The following is a 25,484-nucleotide window of genomic DNA, read 5'->3' on the forward strand; positions in this document are numbered from 1 at the left end:
CTGTTGAAAGTTTGGTGACACCTGTCCACTTATAATTCCAACAAACTGAGCCGTCAAATTTCACTGTTAGTTTTTTTTTTTATCTTTTTTTTTTGTTTATTTTTACACTGGTAATTCTCACTATTTTACCAGTTTTATTACAGCACGCCACCTAGTTTCCTTAACTCTTCATTTTCTTTCTCTAAACCCTTAATTTCCAGCAACTAAATAAACAAATAAATAGTGACTCCACCTCTACTCTTTACTCTTACCTCTCAAATGAGAACTCCAACCACCAACGAAGTCATCTCTGCGCTTGACACACAAAGTCCAACGATAGACACAGGTGTGTTTATTTAGATTTTTCATTTTCATCAATCTTAAAATAAATTATATTGATTATATTCTCGGAGGTAGTTCTTCTTCTCCACAAATTAAATGCTATAATAACTATATCAAGTATATACATTTACGTCGATTTCACCGGTTCTTCCAACAGGTGTGAGTAATAGCACAAAGAGCTCAGGGAGTGAATCGTTCCAAGTCTCATATAACAAAATTGAAGATAATGTCTGTTGGAAATAAAGGTTGGATAGACGCCCACCAAGATAAGGATAAACCACTGAGTATAGGACTCTATCCTATCTGATATTAGATGAGTATAGGACTCTATCCTATCAGATATTAGATGAGTATAGGATTCTATCCTATCGATATTAGATGAGTATATGACTCTATCCTATCGATATTAGATGAGTATAGGATTCTATCCTATCGATATTAGATGAGTATATAACTCTATCCTATCGATATTAGATGAAAGTATAGGACTCTATCCTATCCAACATTGAGGAGGTGGGAACCTCTATAAATAGACCCCACCTCTCACATATTAATTATCCGAACAACAAGAAAAGCTCTCTCTCTCCTTTAATGGCAAACCTCCAACATTTTCTAAAGTAGAAGCCAGGTAATTTGTGGAGATTCCATAGGTGGTATCCTCCCTAGCCATTGTCAGTTCTTGGTTCTTGGTTCGTGAAAAAAAAAAAGGTTGCTTCCGTTAGGTGGTTGGAACTTGACTCAAGCAAAGTTAAGAAGAAGAAGATCTTGAGTGTGTCAAGAACATCTTCTCCCCGTAGATCAAAGCTTGGAACTTCAAATTGAAAGTCGTGACCAAGGTACGATCTTGTTTCAGCAAGGCTTATTTTATGCATGTGGTATAACGTAATTGTATATATCATAGGAATCATGCATGAGATATCGATAAAATCCTACATTGGCATCGAGCGGTTTTCCATGGTTTGCATGCTTTTGTTTACGGTTTTGATCTTGTGATCTACAATTTTTGAAAAAATGTTTTTTTTCAAAATATTTTAATTAATTTTTAAATAATTAGGTTGTTTAAAATTAATTAGATATTGCTTAATTTTTTTGTAAAATAAATTATTTATGGGAAATAATTAGTGGAAAATTTTTCTAGGAAATTTTTTTTCTTAGAAATTTTACATGGAAATTTATTTTCAGATTATTTCTCTATAAATTTTAGGATTTTTTTTTTTCACATGTATTTTTCCACAATTAAAATTGACATTAGGATGTTTATTTTTACCATGGAGTAATTATTTGAATCTGGATTTTTTACTATTGCATGAATATAAAATTGTTTGTTTTCTATCAACGATTGCATTATGAAAACTAAGGCACAATGCCTAAGTCACATAGACCAAACTTGTAGGAAAACCGGAACGGATCTTGGGAGGGGCTTCCAAGAAACGCATGATCGCAAAGCAATATAGAGAACTTTGAAGCCTAATGTCTTGAAATCGATAAGATAGAGACAAAGCCACCATCACCGAATATACACCAAAGAGCCCCAGTCCTATTCAAGATAGGAATGAGGCTCGACCACTTAAATCTCTCCTACATCGATTATGGGACGATGCTAAGGAACCAAATCCATATGATGTGTCATCAGGGTTTATTTTCCCACCTCACGGGAAAAAACAGAGGAAGTGGCTAGTAATTTTCGAATGGTGATAGTTTGTGAGGATGAGGATGACTCCCCAGGCACCCGTGAAGCTTCTATGTTCATGGTTGACTAGCTCATTTTAGTTCTACATTGTTTTTTGAAAGATAGGAAAACTTTTTTTGTAGAAACAATTTTATGAAATGGAAATTTAAGTAGTAGATTTTTGCATATTCTATGTTATTGATAGTCAAATGCATTGATTTTATTTAATGGCTAGAATCATGCTAGTAGATTATCATGATCATCTCATATGTGAAAATGTGGATTACTTAGATTTAAATTTAAGAGATGATTCTTATTCGTAGTATCTTATTTTTGGAATTCAAACTTGATAGAATGGCACCCGATGGAAAATCCCCGTTTATTATGCTACGAAAGGACTTGTTAAACGATAAGAATTACTTAACTTTGGTCTAGGAAAGTTAGGCTAATTCGGCGAGATAGGAAGGTCATTGATGTAATAACCGGAGACAAAGAGCGTAACCTACATTTGAAGGATTAACACAAGTCGCTTATATCTTTGTACTTAAAAAGTACAATGAGTATACAAGCAAAGATAATGTTGCCGAATTGCCATACTTGGCACCATGAGGAATGACTTCATGATGCGGTATGATGGCCTTGGATCGGCAAAAGAGCTATGGGAAGCAATAAAAGCGGACCTTGGGGTAACGACTCATTGCGACGGTGAGGAGGCTACAAATGAGCTTTGACAAATTTATCAAGTCGCCCCATACCTCTATGACACAACATTGCACGGTGATGAGAAACATGGTTCCGAAGTTAGCCTGGCAAGCAGTCTGTCAAATGAACAAACAAATTCAAGCCGTCATTAGGTCTTTACCTAAAACTTGGGAACAATTTCGTCTTATCTTGACGATGACGACACGATATCACAAACTTTTGCACAGTGCAAAGGAAATGTGAGCTTGAGGAACAAAGGCTTCTCAATGAAAAGCCCGTTGTTCAAACTGAAGCAAATGTTGTCAACTCCAAAAAGAGGGAAGGCTCCTTGGAACAAGAAAAGTGGAAAAGAGAAAGGCAAGGAAAAGGCCAAGCCTAACCCACGACAAAAGAAACCTAGGAAGTCGATAGACATGACTAGTGTTGAATGCTTCCGTTGTCATCGATGGGACACTATGCTAGGGCATGTCCTTCTCACGAGGTGAGTTTTACTTTTAAAATCATGTCAATGTGATAAAATCTTGTCATGTTTGTCTGATTCATCACAATATTGGATTGTAGATTCAGCAATGACGGACCACATAAAAGGGATAGGTCCCTATTTGAAGATTTCGGAAACTTCCACAAGGAACTTCGGAGAGTCCACATGGGAAACCAAAGTGTTGCCGCGATGTTTTGGGCAATGTGCACTTGTAGGTTGGATTTTTGCGAGTGGGAGCTCCATCCTTATTGAAGAAGTACTTTTATGCGTACCTTCAATTAGGAGAAATCTTTTATCGGTTTTGAAATTACTTCAAGAATCCTATGTGTTTAATTTTTCCCTTAACTTCGCTTGAGATATCTTTAAATAACAGGTTTGATAGGTCATGCTTATTTAATGAATTCTTTTATGACATTACACTTAGCACAAACTGAAGTTTTATGTCTAAAATGGTTGGTTGCCAATTGTGGCATGCTAGACTAGGACATATTGGACACAATAGGATAGGCTTAGCAAGGGGAGGGTTATTAGGTAACTTAACCTCTGTTAAAATGGAAAACATGAAAGTTGTCTTCTTTGGAAAAGCCACCAAGAAACCTTTTGGGAAAGCCCAAAGGGCAACTTATCCTTTACAACTTATTCACTCGGACATCGTGGACCAATGAATGTAATGTGACAAGGCATGGGGCTTTGTATTTCATTACCTTCACAGATGACTATACACGCGTTATGGGACCGTGTACTTGATGTCTCACAAATCGACGCCTTGGACTATTTTAAAAGTACAAGAACTTAGTTGAGAATCAACTTGATAGGACAATAAAGGCCTTAAGAAGCCAATCGCCATGGACGTGAATATCTTTCGATGAGTTTAAGGAACTCTGTGAAAATAAGGGTATAGCTAGACGACTAACTATTCCTTATACCCCCAGTGAGAATGGTGTCTCTCAGAGGAGAATAGAAGAACCTATTTGGACATGGTTAGATCTATGATGGCTCGGGCTAACTTGCCTATCTCATTTTGGGGTGATGCATTGATGCATTGTTAGCTGCGCACATACTTAACCTAGTTCCTTCAAAAACTGTTGACAAAACACCCTATGAACTATGGACTGGTAGACAACCCGTTTTGAACTACCTTAGACCATGGGGGGTGTCGGCCTTTGTCACTTCTCAAAATCGAGAATTTGGAAAGTTGAGTGCTCTCGGAAAGAAGTGTATCTTTATAAGATCTGATTGAGACTTCTAAGGGGTATGTCTTCCTAGGGGGAGGATACTCGAGGGCATGTCACCAGAAATAGAAGCACGTAACGTCAGATTCTTAGAGGATCAATACCCAATGAGGGGTGAGGTTGATAAGGATATACAACTTTACAAAGTTGATAACCTTATAACTGCTGATGAACAAGGCGAAGATGAAACTTTCATCAACCCTGATTCTAGTAACAATGGCATTGGTCAAATGATTGATCAATCCCAACCTCGTAAGAGTGTTAGAGGCCATATCCCCAAACGTCGGTTTGAGATTGAAGGGGAGATAAATATGACCAATGCACTTACAGAAATATCTGATGAACCTAAAACGTTCAAGGAGGCTATTTCTGGGTCCAATACAAGTAAGTGGATGGAAGCTATGAAGGAAGAATTGGAGTCGATGAAGAAAAACAAAGTATGGGACTTAGTTGATCTACCTCCAAATAGGAGATCTATTGGGAACAAGTGGGTTCTCAAGATCAAGAAAAATGCGGAAGGGAACATAGACAAATTCAAAGCTAGGCTTGTTGCAAAAGGTTACACCCAAAAAAGAAGGAATAGACTATGAGGACACCTTCTCACCAGTAGTGAGATTTGCTCCATATCGTCTCCTCTTGTCAATGGTTGCCCATTTAGATTTAGAGCTTTACCGGATGGATGTCAAAACCGCTTTTCTCAATGGAGAATTACAAGAGGAAATCTATATGGATCAACCCATTTGGTTTTTCAATCAAGGTCCGGGAACACAAAGTGTGTAAACCCGAACAGATCCATATATGGTTTAAAAACAGGCCTCTAGGCAGGTGGAATCACGAGATTCCATGAAGCAATGCTTCAAGACAAATTCGAAATGGTAAATGAGGACCATTCAGATATGTCAAGACATCTAAAATGGTTTTGTGATTCTATCTCTATATGTGGATGACATTTTGTTAGCAGGTAACAATAAGGCATTGATAAATTCCACTAAGGAGTGGTTGTCATTAAACTTGAAATGAAGGACATGGGTGAAGCAAGTTATGTCTTAGGAGTTAAAATAACTTCGTGATCGCCCAACGCTTGTTATCTTTGTCTCGGGGAGACATATATCAAGAAGGTTTTGGAAAGATTAAACATGACTGATTGTAAGCAAGTGGATCTCCCAAGAAGTCTAGGAGAGTCTTTGAGTTCTAAAATGTCTCCCAAGAATCTACTTGAAACTCGGGCTATGAAAAATGTACCATACTCAAGCCGCAGTCGAAGCCTTATGTATGCAATGTTGTGTACAAGGCCGGACATCCGCTATCCAATTGGGTTAGTATCAAGGTTCCAAACAAATCCACGGGTCGCATTAATGGAAGGTCGTCAAAGAAGATAATGAGGTATCTAAAAGGCACCGTGGACTACTCACTTGTCTACCAAGGGAAAGATCTTAAGTCGATTGGGTACTCGATGCCGACCGGTTTGGAGACCTTGATGAGAGGAAGTCAACTTCGGGATATACCTACATAATGAATGGAGGTGCTATATCCCGAGCAGCAAAACAAACTTCCATAGCACTTTCAACTATGGAAGCCGAAAGTATATTGCATGTTGCTCTGCCACCGCGAGGTGAGGGTGTGTGGCTCGAGACGATTCATCAAACACTTGTCGGTGTTCTCAAAATTTCTTGAACCGTTCACATCCGGATCGACAAAGATGGTCGCTCTTGCATATGCTAAAGATCCAAAGTACCATGGAAGAACCAAGCATATAGAGTTAAAAAATACCACTCACGCACGACAAATGATATTGAAAAGAAAGTGGTTCTACAACATATATCCACCGATCGGATGGTTTGCGGATCCAATCGACCAAACCTATTCCAAAGGAACTCTTCCTTGCACATGTAAAAATGCTTGGGTTAAAGAGGATGTGATTATGTTAAGAACACTTTGATGGTTTAATGAATAAAAGTGCATTCTTTCCAGATCGATTGCATTCTCATTATACTGTTTATCATCTCATATGTATGTCAGTAGGGTTGACTGGTTCACTCACATGAACAAATACTTCCATTTTAAAATGATGGGAGTTTAGCTTGACAAGTCACTAAACCTTATAGGAAGGGTGGACCTAGTGCCGAGTCATGCCCCTTCTTATAATTGGATAAGAAGAAACAGGCTTCATAGGGAAGATTCTGTCTAAACCTACAAACGGTTGTTGCCAAGTGGGAGCATAGTATCCTTGGAATTGTCATTAGGGATGACAACACTTGCATGGTATGAGTGGACATACAGATATCTATTGTTGAGTAAACAAATTAGATACTCTTGCCATGACATGTTTTCACACAACATGTGTATAGTTGACCACACGAGAGCAAGAAAAGAAATATCCCTAAAATTCTTGCTATGTGAGCTCTATTGATATATTTTTGTTTAAAACATATCGAATGGTACCCTCCTTGAACTTTTGACCTTGTCAAGAAAATAAAGAGGACTACTCGTAACTTTGGTTTGCTCCCCACAAGCTCTTACTAAAAGGTCATTTGGATGCATCTTGGGAAATTGGTAGAACTCGGCGACAATGACTTCGTGCAAAGCGGTAAAAGAAGGTTTATCACACAATCACCGGGATTCTACCGGCGGGACAATTGATGATAATTGTGAATCATGTGATACGTTTTTGACTTTTTATGGTGTGGACTCATAGGGATGAGTGCTATTTGTCAAAGTGATGAAACAAACAGATCTTGGGGTATACACACACTCTCCGGATATTAGGTTTTCGGATTCATCTTCTTTAAGATCACTTTCATGGTAGATCACCGTGGTCGTGCTTTTCATTGCGACTTGCTACTTTCACAGAGATATCATGATACGCGTGTGCTAGGGTCACACGAACCATTTGCCGTGTGAGAGACACACAAATGGCTAAGCATTCTACTTAAATGCTTCTCTTAGAAACCTTCTTCGCCGCCGTTGGGCGAGTGGGAGATGTTGGAAATAAAGGTTGGATAGGCGCTTCACCAAGATAAGGATAAACCCATCGAGTATAGGACTCTATCCTATATCGATATTAGATGAGTATAGGACTCTATCCTATCGGATATTAGATGAGTATAGGATTCTATCCTATCGGATATTAGATGAGTATATGACTCTATCCTATCGATATTAGATGAGTATAGGATTCTATCCTATCGGATATTAGATGAGTATATAACTCTATCCTATCGATATTAGATGAGTATAGGACTCTATCCTATCCAATATTGAGGAGGTGGGAACCTCTATAAATACCCCCCCCACCTCTCACATATTAATTATCGAACAACAAGAAAAGCTCTCTCTCCTTTAATGGCGACCTCCAACATTTTCTAAAGTAGAAGCCCGATGAATTTGTGGAGATTCCATAGGTGGTATCCTCCCTAGCCATTGTCAGTTCTTGGTTCTTGGTTCGTGAAAAAAAGGTTGCTTCCCCGCTCGTGGTTGGAACTTGACTCAAGCAAAGTTAAGAAGAAGAAGATCTTGAGTGTGTCAAGAACATCTTCTCCTCGTAGATCAAAGCTTGGAACTTCAAATTGAAAGTCGCGGACCAAGGTACGATCTTTCATTTCCGCAAGGCTTATTTTATGCATGTGGTATAACGTAATTGTATATATCATATGAATCATGCATGAGATATCGATAAAATCCTACAATGTCGAATTAATGGTAGAAGATGAGGAAGGCAATATGAAGAATGCCAATGATATGGTGTACGTAGGAATGATTTTTGAATCGGAAGATGACGCGTACGAAAAATACAACGAGTTCGCAAGGAAGGTGGGTTTTGGTATTCGGAAAGGAAATTCTTATAAGAGGCCTGATGGGACAGTGCGAAGTCGGGTTTTTGTTTGTTTCAAAGAAGGTTTTAGACAGAATGACCATCGAGCTAAGAATGTGAGAGAACATAAAGAAACAAGAACTGGTTGTAAAGCACGCATGATGATTAAACAAAATGAGGATGAATGGGTTGCTAGCTCAATTACTTTTGAGCACAATCATCTTCTCCTAACTCCAAAAAAAGCGTCTATGTTGAGATCGCACCGAAGTATGAAAGACGTACATAAAGGAGAAATTCAAATTTTGAACGCAGTAGGAATTCCACCAGTTGATGGCTTTGATTACATGGTTCAACAAGCTGGAGGACATGCCAATGTTGGGATTACACAGGTTGATTACAAAAAATTTCTTCGAAAGAAGCGAGCGGAAGAGCTTAAATTGGGTGATGCAAGTGCTTCAGTGAATTATTTCACAAGGAAAAAAATAGAAAACTCATGTTTTTTCTATGATATCATGTTCGACGATGAAAACCAGGTGACTAATCTCTTTTGGGCTGATGCAATGTCCATTATTGATTATAACCATTTTGGCAATGTGGTTGTCTTTTATACGACATATCGAACAAATAAGTATGGTCGCTCGTTTGCTCCTTTTGTGGGGGTAAATCATCATAAGGAAAGTGTATTTCTTGGTGGTGCACTTTTAATAGATGAGATGGCAAAGTCATTTGTTTGGCTATTTGAGACATGGATGAAGGCTATGGGTGGAAAGAAACCAAGGACAATATTTACTGATCAGTGTCCATCAATGGCAAAAGCCATCGCACAAGTTTTTCCAGTTCTAGAAATAAATCGTAGACTTTGTTTATGGCACATATTTTTCAATGGTGTTAAACATCTCTCCCACGTATATAAGGTAGACGGTTTCACCAAGACTTTGAAGAGGTGTATATATAATTCTGAAACAGTAAAAGAATTCGAAAGTAGATGGAATAAGATGTTGGAAGATTTTGATTTGGTAAAAAATGATTGGTTGGTTAGCCTATATAAGGTACACAAAAAATGGGCATTGGTGTATGATCGAGATACTTTTTGTGCAGATATGACTACTACACAACGTAGTGAAAGCATCAATAATTTTTTGAAGAAATTTGTGAAGAGAAAATATAATTTGACGGAGTTTGTTAATCGATATGAGAAAGCACTTGCAAGGCGACGCCATACAGAATTAGTTAGTGATTTCGAAGCGGTTAAGTCAATGCCGAAGTTGTTAGCTCCTGCAACAATGTTAAAGCAAGCAGCTGATTCTTATACATATGCCATATATAAAATGTTTGAGGAGGAATATAAAGCGCATCTTTTTTGCAAGCTTGAAGGTCGTGATGTCAATGATGGGGTATATGAGTACAAAGTTACCCAAGAGGAGAGAAGAAACCGTACTATTCAATTTGATCGCTTAAATTGTCATGTTGTATGTAGCTGCAAGAAGTTTGAATTTACTGGAATCATTTGTTATCATATTATCAAGGTGTTTTATCATTTGAATATTCATGAGATCCCAATCCAATATATTTTGAAGAGGTGGACAAAGGATGCTATAAGTGGCCTTGTCATGGACAGAAGTGGAAACCCAATTCATGTTGATTGCAATGCAGACACATCTTTGAGGTACAATGAACTTTGTCATATGGCTATTAATTGTGCTGTCAAGGGCTCAGTCAGTGAAGATGTACACTTGGTGGCTAAGCTTGCTTTGGAGGATGCTTTGAAAAAAATTGAATCTGCTATAAAAGCTAGTCAAGATGCCTCAACAAATACTATGAGATCAAATGATTCAACCCGATTGGCTGAAGAGCATTTGACTGTTGTAGAAGGATGTGAGAAAGGTCGACCAAAGAATAGACTAAAGAATTGTCTTGAAGTACCACCCAAAAAGAAGCAAACTATCACGAGAAAAGGTTGTTTAATTAATTATTCTTGTCCATTGATGAACTTATATTCTCATGCAAGTTAAATATAGTTACTATTTGATTTTTACTATTTGATTTCAGGGGAAGCAGAAAAGTTACCAGTCAAGGATGTAGGCAATGCACCAGAAGTTTTCTCGAGAAATCTTGAATGTGTCGAGAACGATAATATGCCTTACATTCCACATGGCTTCGAAGCTAACCATATTCCTGGTTTGCACCATAATGTGACTGGCTTTCCACATGGTTTAGATGCTCGCCATGTTCCTAGTTTAGACCACAATATGCCTCACATTCCACACGGTTTCGAAGCTAGCCAATCCATGCGATTTGAAGTCTATCCAGTAAATACTGGGGATACTTCCTACCCAACTTTTACTCAATTGCTATAACAGGTACGTGATTCAATCGCCAATGCTAGACTTTTTCTAATTTGAATTGATACTTGAGTTATTTTGATTGTCTTTGTGGTACTACTGATTTTTTTACAGGGTTCTAGCGCTCCTGCTTTAGAAATTGGTGACGCCTCATATCCAACCTTTACACAATTGCTACTACGGGTAATTAATTGTTTTGATATTTACAATCTCAAGTGTTCGTACTTGGTTTAATCCTTTCATTTTTCAGTTAATACTATTTGGTTTTATATAGGATTCTAGATTTCATGGCTTCGAGTCTCGTCCACCTACTGGTTTTAAAGTTTGTTCAACTAACGATGGGGACACCGCAAGTATGCAGCTATCAGTTCTTAACAGTATGCCACAGCCATTGATTCGTAACAATATGCAATCATTTCCTGGTACCATTGGGTTTGAGTTTAACAAGGTAACAAGTTGACAATTTATAGTGTAAATTAATATGCTACTATTCCCTTCGACGTTATCATTCACTTAACTCTTTTTATTGAATCAACATCTAGGAGATATTTAATACGGGAAAGGCAACATTATTACCACGCAATAAGAAGTTGAATACAAAGAAAAATGAAAAAGTCAAGCAAGAAATAGGACAGGATTTGGGTGCAGTCAGTAAAAAGGCCAATTTTTCAATCTATCTTAATGAGAATTAAATAATGGGTGAACTAGTATTACCCTACTAGATGAGCCAATTAGGATTTTCCCCACTAGATGGGAAATTAGGGTCTCCCCCCTAAATGCACACAAAAAAAATTCGGTCAACTCACTTTGACTTTTTTTTTGTGTGTATTTAGGGGGGAGACCCTAATTTCCCATCTAGTGGGGGGGAAATCCTAATTGACTCATCTAGTGGGGGGGTAATACTAGTTAACCCTTAAATAATTTTGTTAGATCATGAACTCTGTTGTATGCAGTGACAATTCATTTTATGTAGTACCTATAGGCTATAATTTCTCAGTCGATTATTATGCCTTTAGTAATTACAATTTGTTACAAGAAAAAAGAAAGGATAAATAACTTAGTTTTATTTCAATGCCTTCCATAATTTCTTATGTTTCTACGAAGTGCTATGCTGCAAAAACACATCTAGAGGGACGCAGCAGAGTCGCAGAGATGGGTGAAGTTTTCGCAGCCATGAATTTTTTCGCATTTTGTACTTGCAATCTTTTGTGAGCAAGACGGGCCTTGGTTGTGACTTACCGCCAGCTGTGTCATTATTTTAGTCGTTCACTTAATCCCTATGTGTATGTGATTACATTCACTAGCTATCTCGTCGTCTTACGAGGTCTGGTGACTGGTGAATGTGGAGAGCAAGGCAATTCTGCTCTTTCCCTTTCTTCTGGACAACCTCCATTCAAGAGTTTAACACAATACCAAGGACTTCCTCCCAGAAATATGGACAAACACCAAAATGGCATATAAGAAAACAATTTGTTCATACCATCAGATGATATAGAAAGTTCTAGGTTTTGAAATTACAGACATGCAGAAACTAAATGAAAGAGAATACAGATATATAGTTTTATTGAAGGACAAACTGCAAAATTTCATGGCGATTAAAGCTCTGATCTAAGAGTCTAAATTAGCTAGTATGGTTTTTGTTCAATTACATTACCAGGTGGATAATACAAACATATTGTAAGAGTAACATGATCCTTAGAACATTTAGCTTGTGCACATCCAACCTCTGTGGAGTTCCTCCAAACAACCTGTTTATATACACCACAGTTATGCTGTGGCGCACAAGTGTTGTTCACGTGATTATAATACTTCTTCTTCTCCACCCATGATTCCACCGCTGCTTGTGGTGTCACCGGAATTCCACTAGCCCACAACTGGTTCATTCCATACTTCGTTGAACTCATATCAGTAAACTGACAACTTTTCTTGTCTCTTTGGTACCTTACAAGTAGGCTTGTATCCATTGCTAGCTTCTTGCTCCATTGTAGTGGACCAACTCCAACTTCACTTCTTGCTTTGTTATGAGCAAGGAGAAATTGTGATGTGGCATTTGGTCTGGTATGAGTAGGGTCACTGGGTGCAATGGCACTATGTCTCTGGTCAGGAGGTATTAGACTGTGCCCCAAAGTTGTGCACAAGATTAGAGCCATTAGTGTGAGCAAGAAGTGTGATATTGACAATGGCATGAATGAATCCATTTCTATATTGTATGATTGTATCTCAAGTTGTTGTTCTAGTTAGTCCAATTTATAGTCTCTAAATTACCAATTAATTAAGGGCCTGTGAACTATGAAATTCGGTGTAATTAATTTCGTAATAAAAATGGAGAATTATAAGACAAAGCTACCTGGTGCTAAAGCCGTGAGATTGTATTTACACCATTGGAACTTGTGAAAAATGTATCATTAAGGTTAGTGAATCGTTCAGCTTCTTGAAGAGAGTCGTTTGAGGGTCTCACAAAAGAGTCCGGTTCCTCTATAAGTTATATAAAAACAAAAAAACTGGTAAAATAGTGAGAATCACCAGGGGAAAAAAAACAAAAAAAAGAGAAAAAAACTAACAGTAGAAACTTGACGGCTCAGTTTGTTGGAATTATAAGTGGACAGATTGATCTCTATACCTGGTTATAGAGGAACCGGACTCAAGTAGAAAAGTAAAAAGTGCCCCGGGTTCCACCTTTTGAAAAGAATTTCTCCTTCCCAGAATTTTAGAGGATGCATACTAACAAGTTTGTTAGCATTATGTTCCGTATTGAAGAACACCAGTGCTCCGTCTCCGTCCACAGGCCTGAGATCAGTTTGTCCGAAGACCGAACATATATTCTGCTTAACCCACCTCCAATCAGGTACACCAGTAGACGCAGTGCAAATCACCGTTGCAGACCACCATGAAGCATTCAGAACCGTTCCTCTTGATCTCACCTGAATTGTGGGTGAAGTAGTAGATCGCACTATGCTTGCTGTGCTACCTCCAGCAACATTTCTTTGGTTGTTTGGTGGTACCTTTTGAAATCGCGAAACTCCGACCACTATGTTTGATCTAGTAAGGAGCGTTTGAGAGGAGTCCAGCAGCTTCAGAAGTTTTGATCCTACCTCCGCCCACCTTTCCGTGTCACTCCTGGCTGGAAAACAAAGGGTTTTTGGTCTACTGTCTCTACCTCTAGAGATAAGGAACATGTTTATGTAATCTCCTCTTGCGTTTGATCAAATTGAGCCGATCATCTTTACGTATCCATCCCAGAAATTAAGTGGAGGACCACTTTTGATAGATCCAAGAGAACTTTGGCATAAAAAACTTCCCAGCCACTTAGCTGCCCCAAGAGAAACTGAGCATTTAAAAACCCCGTTTCTCCCTCTCTATGTTAAACTCACCTCCTCAGCTCCAGATGAGTTATTCCACCACTCAAATTCAAAAGACTTTCCTTCCACTACTGAAAAACTCCTCCTGCCGTTTCTAAATGATGAACTAAACATCGATACAATTTTCCGATAACTTCTAATTTACAAGTCAGATTTCAGCAAAGTTGGTATTCTTTGATCGTTCTACTGGCATAGCTACTTGGTCTCTGCTCAATACTAACCTATGTAACGAAAATACTGAGCATAGTTATATTGTATTGGGAATGCTCTAAGAGTCAAATACAAAAGAACATACTCAAGCCAAAAAAAAAAAAAAACATAAGGGACAAATCTGTAGTAGGTTAGCTCCTGTTGTTCAGTTTTTTTGAGAGTCTACATTTTATAACTTCTTACAGTATTAGAATACACTATCATATCCAGGCCTTCCAATCAGTCCTCCTCCTCCTCCTCAGCTATACTAGACAAAGAAGTAGAAGATCCTTGAGGCGTCGACAAAGCACTAAACCTGTACGCTGCAGACTGTCTGCTTCTTGGTGCCGGGAGGGGTAACCCCAAGATAACCATCTCCAGACTGTCTGCTTGTTGTTGTTGCTGTTGTTGTTGTTGTTGCTGCTGTTGTTCTTGTTGACGTTGTCGATGCAGCTGTTGCCTCCGCCTGAAAACAGCCTACCATGTGATACCGACTCCAACAACTATGGCACCAGCAATCCCCACCCCTATCCACTTCCAGGGTATGGGAGGTGGGGAGGCGGTCCAATCTATGACATGGGTGAAGGATGCCATCCTGCAACAAAGGCAAAATCCATGAACAAACAAACCACATCAAAAAATATGGTTGTTAACATAACCCACATCAAAACAACAAGTGCAACCCCAAGTCAAACTCATTGAATTACAGAAACTATAATTGATGAAACTGAAATTAAAGCTAGAACAGAAATTTATCCTATAATTAATTGTTTCCATGCACACTACTAAAGTTTGAATAATAGCTCAATCACATTATCAAAAGAGAATATCCAGAGCTCAGTAATCTAAAAGTATCATTAGGTAAATAGCGGAATTAAGACTTCTGATGATTTATGAAAGTTAATTGCAACTACAAGTCTACAACATAAAATTCATTGAGGACAACACTTTCAGAGTTGATTGACCAACATTTGGATAAGGAATATGGAAACACAATCTACAGCTCATTCTACTAGTGAAGAATAGATACAGCTCATGCTTCATTGTGTATCAAATCCTATAATATCTTTCCTTAGTTAGGATATTCTACACCTAGAATATTATGGTGAAGATCATCTGTACATGTATAAATATATAACCATTGCAATACACATTTAGTATTTTTAGTTCATTGAAATTATATGGTATCGGAGCCTCTATTCTAAATCTCTATATCCCCATTCTATTATCCCTTTTCAACTATTCAACCTTCTCAAAGAAATGGCCGATGATGCAACTTTAACCCCCTTATCTAAATCCTCAACCTTTGCTATCAATAGTGCAACATCAAACTCTGATTCCAATAACCAGACTCTCCAAACTACACATATTCACCATCTTACCTCAGTCAAATTAGATCGAGAAAACTTCTTACTTTGGCGAACACAGTTCATGCCACTTTTGATTGGATATGATCTTGAAGGATACGTTGATGGGAGTGTATCTCCTCCCCCTCGCACTCTCCTGAATAGCAACAATGTCAATCCCGAATTTACTAAATGGCGCAAACAAGACCAAGTATTACTTGGCTGGATTCTATCATCTCTCTCTGAAACAGTACATTCTCAAGTTGTTGGAATCTCTTCTACTAGAGAGGTTTGGGTTAAACTTGAAAAGCTCTATGCCTCCCGCTCTAGAGCTCACATTAATCAATTGCGCCAGGAATTACAGACAATAAGAAAAGACTCTCTCTCTATGGTGGAGTATTTTGATTGTGCCAAAAGGCTGCAAGATAGACTTTGCTCGCATCGAGAAAGTAGCGTGACTCGATGTTCAAAACATATTACTGAATGGACTTGACTCAGCCTATGATGCAATTGTCACCACCCTCACAGCTAGACTTGATGATATAGAAATGGATGAATTCCAGTCCCATCTTTTTGCATTTGAAATGTGCCTTGAGGCCCAAAATACTATATTGCTGCCCACACCTACAGCAAATATTGCAACTCAACATCGCAACGGTGGGAGATACAATCAAGCAGGGCGTAATAATCACTCACAAGTGCAGTATAACCATCCTCAGAACCGCTTGAATAATTTTCAGAGTCGAAGCAATAATCGGTATGGACAACGATCCGGGCAAATCCAATTATTCTTGGTCCATGCAACATATGTGGCCGCAAAAACCATAATGTTGCAACGTGTTGGTTTCGCAATGAAAAACCTCAAAGGTCAGATTCAAATTCTTCAGATCCTATGGCTTTTTTTTGCATCTGGTCCTCCTTCATATGATCCCAATTGGTACCCCGATAGTGGAGCTACAAACCATATTACGTCTAACCTTGCGAATCTCCATCTTCGGACTGAATACAATGGACCTGATCAACTATGCATAGGTAATGCTGATGGTCTCCCTATACCTCATGTTGGTAAGTCCATTCTCCCCACCCCACACCGTTCATTTGTGCTCAATGATATCCTGCATGTCCCACAAATTTCTACTCAATTATTATCTGTTTCTAAATTTACACGTGATAACAATGTTCTTTTTGAGTTTCATCCTTCCTTTTTTCTTGTCAAGGATCGTCGAACGGGGACCGTGGTTCTGCAAGGGCGGGTTAATAAGAATGGTCTTTATTGTTTTGATCGTTGTTATTCTCCAACGAATCCCTCTCCTGCTGCCTATGTTGGTGAGCGAACTTCAGTGGATACATGGCATCAATGCCTAGGCCATCCCACAATGCGTACTGTTCAAGCTGTCGTCAATAAGTTTTCCTTACCAGTCACCAATAAAAGTCCCACTTTCTGCAGTGCTTGTCAAGCCAGTAAGAGTCACAAGTTACCCTTTCCTTTTAGCAAAACAATGTATTCATCACCTCTTGAACTTATTGTTTCTGATATTTGGGGTCCTGCTCCAATAGTTTCTAATGAAGGTTTTCGTTATTATATGTTGTTCATGGATGCATTCAGTCGTTATGTATGGGTTTTTCCTCTCACTAATCGTTCAGATGCTCTTAAAACATTTTTTATTTTCAAAGCTAAAGTTGAAAATCATTTTGACCAAAAAATAAAATGTTTTCAATCTGATAAATGATAATGCTGCTGAGTACCGCAAGTTCACAAATGTGTTAGCCATCCATGGCATTGAACATCGTTTTTCCTGCCCACATACACCCCAGCAAAATGGGCTTGCTGAACGGCGTCACAAACATGTTGTCGAAACTGGTCTAGCTCTTTTACATGGTGCACATGTTCCACAATCTTATTGGTACAACGCGTTTAATACATCATGTTATCTTGTTAACCGTCTGCCATCTCCAGTTTTACAAAATAGAAGTCCTTTGGAAGTCCTTTACAAAACACCTCCAGAATACTCACTTACGTGTTTTCGGTTGCGAGTGTTATCCCTATCTACGTCCCTACAACAATGACAAGTTACAACCTCGCACTCTACCATGCATCTTTCTGGGTTATAGTCCACAACATAAAGGTTACAAGTGTCTTCATTTACCAACCAAACACATTTACATCAGTCATCATGTCATATTCAATGAAGGGTCATTTCCATTTGCCGCCATGCAGAACCACTCTCAACCACGCGATACTTGCTCCTCACCTCAGGTAAACTCGTACCCTATTTTTCCCCTTTCTCCATTACCACCTCTTCTTCCTACTCCTCCATCGTCATCAAATCAGAACACCTTGCTCAATTCCACCACAATGTCCACTCCACCGTGTTCTAGATCACAACCATTGCCAAGCTCACCACTAGACACATCACCATTACCAACTCCACCTTCAAACAGTATACACTCACCACACTTTAGCTTACCATCATCTCTAAACAGATCACCATTACCTCCTTCACCCTTAAATCCTCCACCAGCCACACCACCTAAGCGCGTACGACTTCCTCATCCTATGACCACTAGAGCTCAAAATCGGATTTTCAAACCCAAAGCTTTCACACTTACCAAACACCCTTTACCAGATGATGTTATTGGAGAACCCACATGTTTCACAGAAGCTAATGTTGACCCAAACTGGCGAGCCGCAATGGACAATGAGATCAATGCACTTGTCAAAAATAGAACATGGACTCTTGTTCCTTTTCAGCGTCATATGAATGTCATTGGCAGAAAATGGGTCTTCCGCTTAAAAAGAAAAGCTGATGGAAGTATTAATAAATATAAGGCTCGGTTGGTCGCAAAAGGCTTTCAACAACATGCTGGAATTGACTATAAGGAGACACTTAGCCCAGTAGTCAAACCATGCACCATCCGTACAATTCTAAGTATTGCAGTGTCAAAAGGGTGGCCTTTGCATCAGCTTGATGTTCAAAATGCCTTTCTTCATGGCACACTTGATGAGGAGGTCTATATGCAGCAACCCCCGAGGTTCATTGACTCTTAGTATCCCAATCACGTGTGTCGACTCCATAAGTACTGGCTCCAAAGCCGACACATCACTTTTTGTAAAATGCACATCAGCTTCAACTCTATATGTTCTTGTGTATGTTGACGATATAATTGTCACAGGGTCTACTCAAGCATGCATCCAAGAAGTTATCCATCAACTTCATTCTTCCTTTGCAATTAAGGACTTGGGAGCCTTAAACAATTTCCTTGGTATTGAGGTACATCGGTCTGTAGAAGGATTATTTCTCTCTCAGAAGAAGTACACAATTGATCTTCTAAAGAAGACAAATTTGGATGGTGTTAAACCTCATACCACTCCCATGTGTCCTCAAACTAAGCTATCCAAGTTTCATGGAACAAACTTTTCAGATCCTACACTTTACAGAAGTGTTGTTGGTGCTTTACAATACCTGACACTTACTCGCCCGGATATTGCCTTCTCTGTTAACAAAGTTTGCCAATTCATGCAATCTCCATCCGAAGATCATTGGATTTCGAAGCGCATCCTCGTTATCTCAAACACACTTTGATTATGGCATTTATTTGCGCTCTTCTTCTTCATACACATTGAGTGCCTTTTGGGATGCCGACACAAGGTGTCACGATGATCGGCGTTACAAGTGGTTATTGTATTTTTCTGGGTCCTAATATTATTTCGTGGAGTGCTCGCAAGCAAAAGACAGTCTCTAGTTCTAGTACTGAAGCATAATACTGTGGTCTTGCTATCACTATAGTTGAGCTTATTTGGATTCAATCTCTATTAAAAGAACTTGGTATATCTCTTTCTACACCTCCGATTCTATGGTGTGACAATCTTGGTGCTACATATCTCACAGCAAATCCGGTGTTCCATGCTCGCACTAAACACATTGAAATCGACTACCATTTTGTTCGAGAAAAAGTTGCCAAAAAGGACCTTGATGTACGTTTTATCTCCTCCAAAGATCAAGTTGCTGATTTTTTTACTAAAGGACTTCATTCCTCACGTTTTTTGGTTCTAAGAGACAAGTTGACCGTTCAAGATCGACTGCTCAACTTGCGGGGGCATATGGAAACACAATCTACAGCTCATGCTACTGGTGAAGAATAGATACAGCTCATGCTTCATTGTGTATCAAATCCTATAATATCTTTCCTAAGTTAGGATATTCTACACCTAGAATATTCTGGTGAAGATCATCTGTACATGTATAAATATATAACCACTGTAATACACATTTAGTATTTTCAGTTCATTGAAATTATAAGGAAAATTAAATTCAAGTCACACAGAAGAGAGATAATGGCAGAAAACAAAGTAAAGAGTAATTATAAAATGGCAGGGATAACAATTCCACTTTTACATACGAACAAACACTAACTATAATTCTTCTTCAATGGGAAATCTGGTTTTATTTATAATGAGAGAGAAAGAAAAATACAAGTCCAGAATTCGCCTTCTGTATTCAATGGTTTATTTCCTCGTTAAAAAGATTGCTGATAAAAATTGAAAGAAAAAACTCACCTTGTTCTGTATCTTTCTTTTTTTTTGCTGAAAACCTTGTTCCGTAACGTCAGATGGGAGAAATGAATGGTTTTGGTTGTCATTGTTGTTGATGGAAAACTTAGTACCAAATTCGGAAAAACAAAATGCAGAGAGGAATTATGAACTAGGATGGAACTGGTAAGTGGTTTCATAGTGCCTTATTTTCGTGTGTAATCGCTGCCTAGTGAAAAGGATCTGTTACGTGGTTTTTTTTTTATTACTACGCGTTTGACACGTGTTGACGAGAAAGACAAACTGGTTCACTGGAATTTGTTTTACTTGGGCGCTGTATTGGGCGCCACTAAAACTAGTATACTGCTAAGCAGTGGGGGTGAGCGGAGTGGGAGAGGAAGATGGAGGAGTGGAGATGGAGAAGGAGGAGTGCAGATTTAGAGTGTCTGGAGAGGGAGAGGAAAAGGGAGAGTGAGAGAGCGAAGAGAAAAACATAAGGGGAAGAGATGATTTGAGAAAGCGAACCAACCAAGTTGGTTTTGTCCACATAACCCCTTCTCCCAAAATGTTAAGCTCGCTCCGCGGATTAGATTGGGCGACCTCGGCCCAAGCCCAAACAACAAAACCAATTACACCCCTACCAAATCATGGGAAAAGGAAAACCTATTCGTTTGGTCATCTCTCTCGCGCAAAATCCTTCGACAAATTATCGTGAAACCCTAACAAAAAAAATCCAAAATCAAGCGAATTGAAGCAATCCAATCCATAAACAAAGCATTGTGAGTTGCTGGGCCTGTTGGGTTCTCAAGTTCTTCAACTTCTTCATCTTTCAATGAAACTTCAAGTAAGTTAATTTATGATCAAATGTAGAAAATTGTTTTGTAATTCGATAATAATTACATCAATAATTTGATAATTGTTTTGGTGTCTTTGTAATTTATGATCATTTGAGGTTTGAGGTGGACATGAATATAAGATGATCAGAAGATAGTATTAAGTTAAAGAATAAAATAGAAAATAGTTATCAAGTTAGATAGTCCAGCCAAGGTGGTTTAATAGCGAACATGTTACAAGATTAAACTCTCTGTAGGAGAGTCTCTAATGATGTTACTCTGTTTATTATGCATGAATTACAGTAAGTCTGAAAATGATAACTGTGAATTTGCGATGGATAGGCTTCTCTTTTGAATTGGGACTTGAATAACATATTCTTACCTCTTATTTTCCATTATATTCCTTGAATTAGATGTATTTTTCTTAATCATTTTTAAATAAGGTTAACAAGTTGACTAGATTATCGAATCATTGTTGGTATGTCTATATGCTCCAAGTTCTACTCTAATGGATATTTATGGTTCTCTCTTGTCTCGCAGAGTATCATCTCAAAGCCACCTCTGGATCGTCAAATATATCTAGTACAAGCTCGTGAAGGAGGAACAAATTCAAAGTTATTAGGTTTTTTTTTTTTCATCGGATAAACATTTGATGGCTTTTAGTATGATTTTTTGTATCTCGGATAAGTTTTTGTTGTTGGTTTAAGAATTTATTGTCCTATCCGAAAAAGTCTTGTTTCACATTAGGCGTTCGCATCTCTTCTATGTTACTTTCTAAAATTGATACTTTACAAGTTGATGTTACGTAAGCTCGGCGACAAACATGTTAAAAGGAATCTTACGGTGCATCAAATGCTAGCCTCATGCACGATTATCATAGTCGATCCTACATTAAGTTTATAACTCCCAATATATTTGTCATACTACGTCCGAGTGATGTTTTGGCAATTATTAGTACATATATGTGCATCTCTAGTGGTTTGAATTTTTTAAACCATTACTTGACATTTTCTATTGTAACTATCTAAATCATGCCATTCACCAACTTTGACCAAATTAAAACAACAATTATTGATCCTGTGTTTCCATTTTGTAATATATCTAAAAGACTAAAACACTCGAAATTTTTCCTTGAATCACGGATACACATGGTTATTTTCCCTTGTTTTGGCAAATGAAGTGGGCTCTTAATTGGAACATTTGATATCGAGAATCCTCTTTTCTTCTATGGTTCTAAATTATCGAATCTGCAAACTAGATGTCATAGCGTTATAATGCTCTTATTAATTGTTTTACGTAACTTCTGAAGGATGATGTCGAGGCCTTCTTTTATCTCCTTGAAATGAAGGAAAATGGGTTGAAACCCAATGTTGTAACATATAGTACTTTTGTTGATGCATTTAGAGTAGAAAAATCTTGATTAACTTGAGTTGTATGTTTGGGAATCTTTTCTTCACTATTGGTATATTGCAATTTCTAGACAAGGCAAACAAGTTTATGAATAAGCTTGTTTGCATAAACTCATTCATTTGCTTTCTCTGAATGAGTTGTATGTTGGATCCGACCTACCCTTGTGTGTTTGGTGTTCCTCGTGTCTTCCCATACGGTAGTTTAGCTATATTGATTCTTTATTATAGTTACTAATACTTGTTTTTTTTTCTTTGTAGCAATGCCTAGATCAAATAATGTCAAGAATGTAGCAAAAACCACATTCAATGGTGTAAAGAAGTTGTTTAGTGGCGGTGGTTCCTCTTCGGTCAGTTGATGGCCTTTTGAGCTGAGAAGAAGAGAGAAAAGGTCGAAAACAACAACTTGATCCGTAGGCGATAGAAAAGCATATGATGATCCTACGAATGTAGGTGATGTATAAGGAGAAAATAAGAGAAAAAGGAGTCACGGGCACCTCGCCTCGGTGTGTAGGGACCCAATGAGGTTGTTCGAAAGTAATGTAGAGTGAGGGCTGACCGAGAGTGAAACTAAGATTAATGTAGATCAAGATTTAGATGATGTAGATAAAGATTTAGATGTAGATGTAAATATAGCAATGGATCGGGGGAAGAGTATAGTTAATGATGATGAGGTTGATGATGGTGAGGATGGAGATGATGGGGATGATGGTGAGGATGGAGATGATGATGGGGATGAAGAGGGTGATGAAGAGGAGGAGGGTGATAAAGAGGATGAGGATGATGATTTGGAAGAAGAAGAATTGATGGAAGTGGAAGCACCAGTCGAAGTCCAAGCACCTCCAGTGGTAGACTATGTGAGAAAATCCAAAGATGATTTGGAGTACACACGAGGTGTATATGGTGGTGGCCCTACTGAGTCTCAGCTTCTGTATGACTATTCGGTGCATGTGGCTCGTGATGTTTGGGAACATAAGGTATTATCATAGACTTAGTATCTTGATTTTCCTTTGTCTTTACAAAACCTTTTGCTTCTCCTCATTGAGTCTTTATTGTTTCAGGCGGAGCATGGAGTGTTAAAGTGTGTTCCGCATCTAGCCAAGTTAAGCCAGTGGGATCTCAAGAAGGAGTTCAAAAGATCTCCCAGATTTGAATATCAGCTTAGGAGGACTGGGTTTTATGATCTGGTATTTGGGTGTTACAAACATCAAGATCCAGTGTTGATCTCTGCGTTTGTGGAAAGGTGGCATCCAAAAACCAACACCTTCGATATGCCATTTGGGGAGATGACTGTGACTTTAGATGATGTCTCCCAAATTTAGAAGCGCCGCAATTAGAGGCGGAAAGCAGTGAGAGGGAACGGAGTTGATTCGTGAACAATCGGAGAGTTTCTACACCGTGCTTTCTCGGGTGTCGAACTGTGATTAAAAAGAGATGGGCCAGCGACCGGTTCGTTTCAAAGGTAAGGCTAGAATTCCCTCTGAGAGCGGTTCTTTGGGAAGGTCCGTGATAAAGGGCAAGGTGTAGCGGGGAAGGTGTCGACTTTTGACGGAGGTAGGAGGGAACATAAAAGCTTATCTACTATTTTTCTTTGGATGTACCATCTTCCCCGACAAGTCCGGGACCGAGTGCTGTTTATTATTTGACCAAGTTCTTTGAAATTCAAAAAGATGGGGTGAAGTATGCTTGGGGTGCAACAATTTTGGCCTTTTTGTATAGAGCACTTGGGACTGCCTCGTGTGCGAATGTGAAAGGTGTTTCGGGCTTCCTGACTCTTCTACAGGTAAAACTTAAATATTTTGCAGATTATTTTTAATGTTAATTATATTATTTTATTAGTATGTTAACTGTGTGTGTATATATCTAGGCGTGGATCTATGAGTACTTTCCGCTATTCAAGCCAATCCCAAACTTTGAGTATCAGTTGGCTGGGTGTTCTTAGACACGCAGTTAGTGCCACACACTATGAGAACCCAACATATGCATTGCAGTATTACCGAGCTATAATTGATGATATAGCGGTGTGGACTGTAAGTATTTCAATTTGTTTCAATTTTTTTTAGTAATTAATTATTTGAGTATGTGATTAATGACACATTTTATTTTGTTTAAGGTTGATTGGTGTCCATACAAGAATGTCAGAGATGAACGCCCAGTCGATGAAATTACCTTTTTTGAGGGAGTGATCTGCTTTTTTTATGTTGTGGAGATTTACTGCGTTACAAGGGTCATGCGTCAGTTGGGTCATGTGCAGTTTATACCTGCAACTCTTCCAACACCAAATTACTCGTTGAGGACTGTAGCCGAACGCAGGTATGAAGTGAAATGGACATGGACAACTGTTGGGCCTGCATATTGGGACTCGTGGCAGAATCACGTGATCCAACTCAACAATCAAGGACCCATCTGTACTTATCCATGGGAGTGTTATTTAGAGTACATGGAGTGGTATGTGAGGCATTCTCACATTCGATTGATAAATCGCGAGCAGTTTCCTATCCATTTCTCTATGGAGACACTTCCATCTTATGCACCGATTGTGAGTATTCTTATTGTTTTGTATTCTTATTTTTATTCTTATTCTCACATTCTTATTTTAAAACGGTAATTAATAATTGTTTTGTATTCTTATTTCGACAGAACAACATCATCGATGAAACGAGTCAATTGCTAAAGAGAGGTCTGCAATTGGGTGGGAATAATATTCCCGAAGAAGCAAGGACTTCGTTCGAGGAGGCGTACAATTTGAGTAAGTGCAAGTATAGTGGTGGGCGGTACAGACATAACTTATTTTTTTAGTGCGGCTTCCTCCGATGTTGATGTAATTTATGCATGTATTTTTGAATTTGATGTATTTTGTAATAACTATGCGCCATTACTTGTAATATGGCGTTTGGGATTGTTGTTTGTAATGACTTATTTATTAACAGGTTGTTTGATGAGTTTTGGATATGAATATGTCAATAAAACAGAGGAGGTTATGGCAAAAAAATTTCAGTAATTATAAGTTAGGTTTTTTACAGAGTTTATGTATTTGAATTTGATTGCGTATTCGAATTGAATTTGATTGCAATCGCCAACAGGATCGCATAAAAAGTAACTTGTGTTTATGTATATCAAAGTAAATTTATGAATTTGAGCTTATATCAAAGTGTATATGAATTTATTGCAACAACATCAATTTGAACTTGAGTTTATGAATTTGAGTTTATATCAAAGTGTATATGAATTTGATCGCGATTTGATGTATTGGTATATGAAT

The 25,484-nt window shown here is 38.3% G+C and overlaps 3 protein-coding genes and 1 long non-coding RNA gene across 5 annotated transcripts; 2 read left to right on the plus strand and 2 right to left on the minus strand.

Annotated features, from left to right (window-relative positions):
- The first annotated feature begins 156 nt into the window (after positions 1-156).
- LOC147507609 (protein FAR1-RELATED SEQUENCE 5-like) lies at positions 157-11,154 on the plus strand. The gene is made up of 7 exons (XM_086600333.1): positions 157-325; positions 479-546; positions 8,090-10,172; positions 10,266-10,576; positions 10,673-10,741; positions 10,833-11,006; positions 11,101-11,154. Exons 1-4 carry the CDS (start codon positions 259-261, stop codon positions 10,571-10,573), a joined length of 2,526 nt encoding a protein of 841 aa, XP_086456459.1. The 5' UTR covers positions 157-258; the 3' UTR covers positions 10,574-10,576; positions 10,673-10,741; positions 10,833-11,006; positions 11,101-11,154.
- Positions 11,155-12,183: 1,029 nt separating this feature from the next.
- On the minus strand, positions 12,184-12,522 carry LOC147507610 (STS14 protein-like). Its single transcript, XM_086596347.1, has one exon. The coding sequence runs from the start codon at positions 12,520-12,522 to the stop codon at positions 12,184-12,186; it is 339 nt and encodes a 112-aa protein (XP_086452473.1).
- A 13-nt stretch (positions 12,523-12,535) lies between these two features.
- LOC147507611 (uncharacterized) lies at positions 12,536-20,433 on the minus strand. Of its 2 annotated transcripts, XR_015217717.1 has the most exons (4): positions 20,011-20,432; positions 13,179-14,701; positions 12,906-13,033; positions 12,536-12,673 (listed from the first exon to the last, which is right to left on the minus strand). It is a non-coding gene; the product is annotated as an uncharacterized LOC147507611 (long non-coding RNA). The 2 variants fall into 2 exon arrangements; XR_015217716.1 differs by having other exon boundaries at positions 12,906-14,701; positions 20,011-20,433.
- A 2,427-nt stretch (positions 20,434-22,860) lies between these two features.
- LOC147507612 (uncharacterized) lies at positions 22,861-25,214 on the plus strand. The gene is made up of 6 exons (XM_086596348.1): positions 22,861-22,984; positions 23,036-23,199; positions 23,284-23,465; positions 24,090-24,252; positions 24,336-24,761; positions 24,863-25,214. The coding sequence occupies exons 1-6, from the start codon at positions 22,861-22,863 to the stop codon at positions 25,019-25,021; spliced, it is 1,218 nt and encodes a 405-aa protein (XP_086452474.1). The 3' UTR covers positions 25,022-25,214.
- Positions 25,215-25,484: the final 270 nt, after the last annotated feature.

The sequence above is a fragment of the Coptis chinensis genome, chromosome 3 (genome assembly GCF_015680905.1).
Source record: "Coptis chinensis isolate HL-2020 chromosome 3, ASM1568090v1, whole genome shotgun sequence".
NCBI lineage: Eukaryota > Viridiplantae > Streptophyta > Magnoliopsida > Ranunculales > Ranunculaceae > Coptis > Coptis chinensis.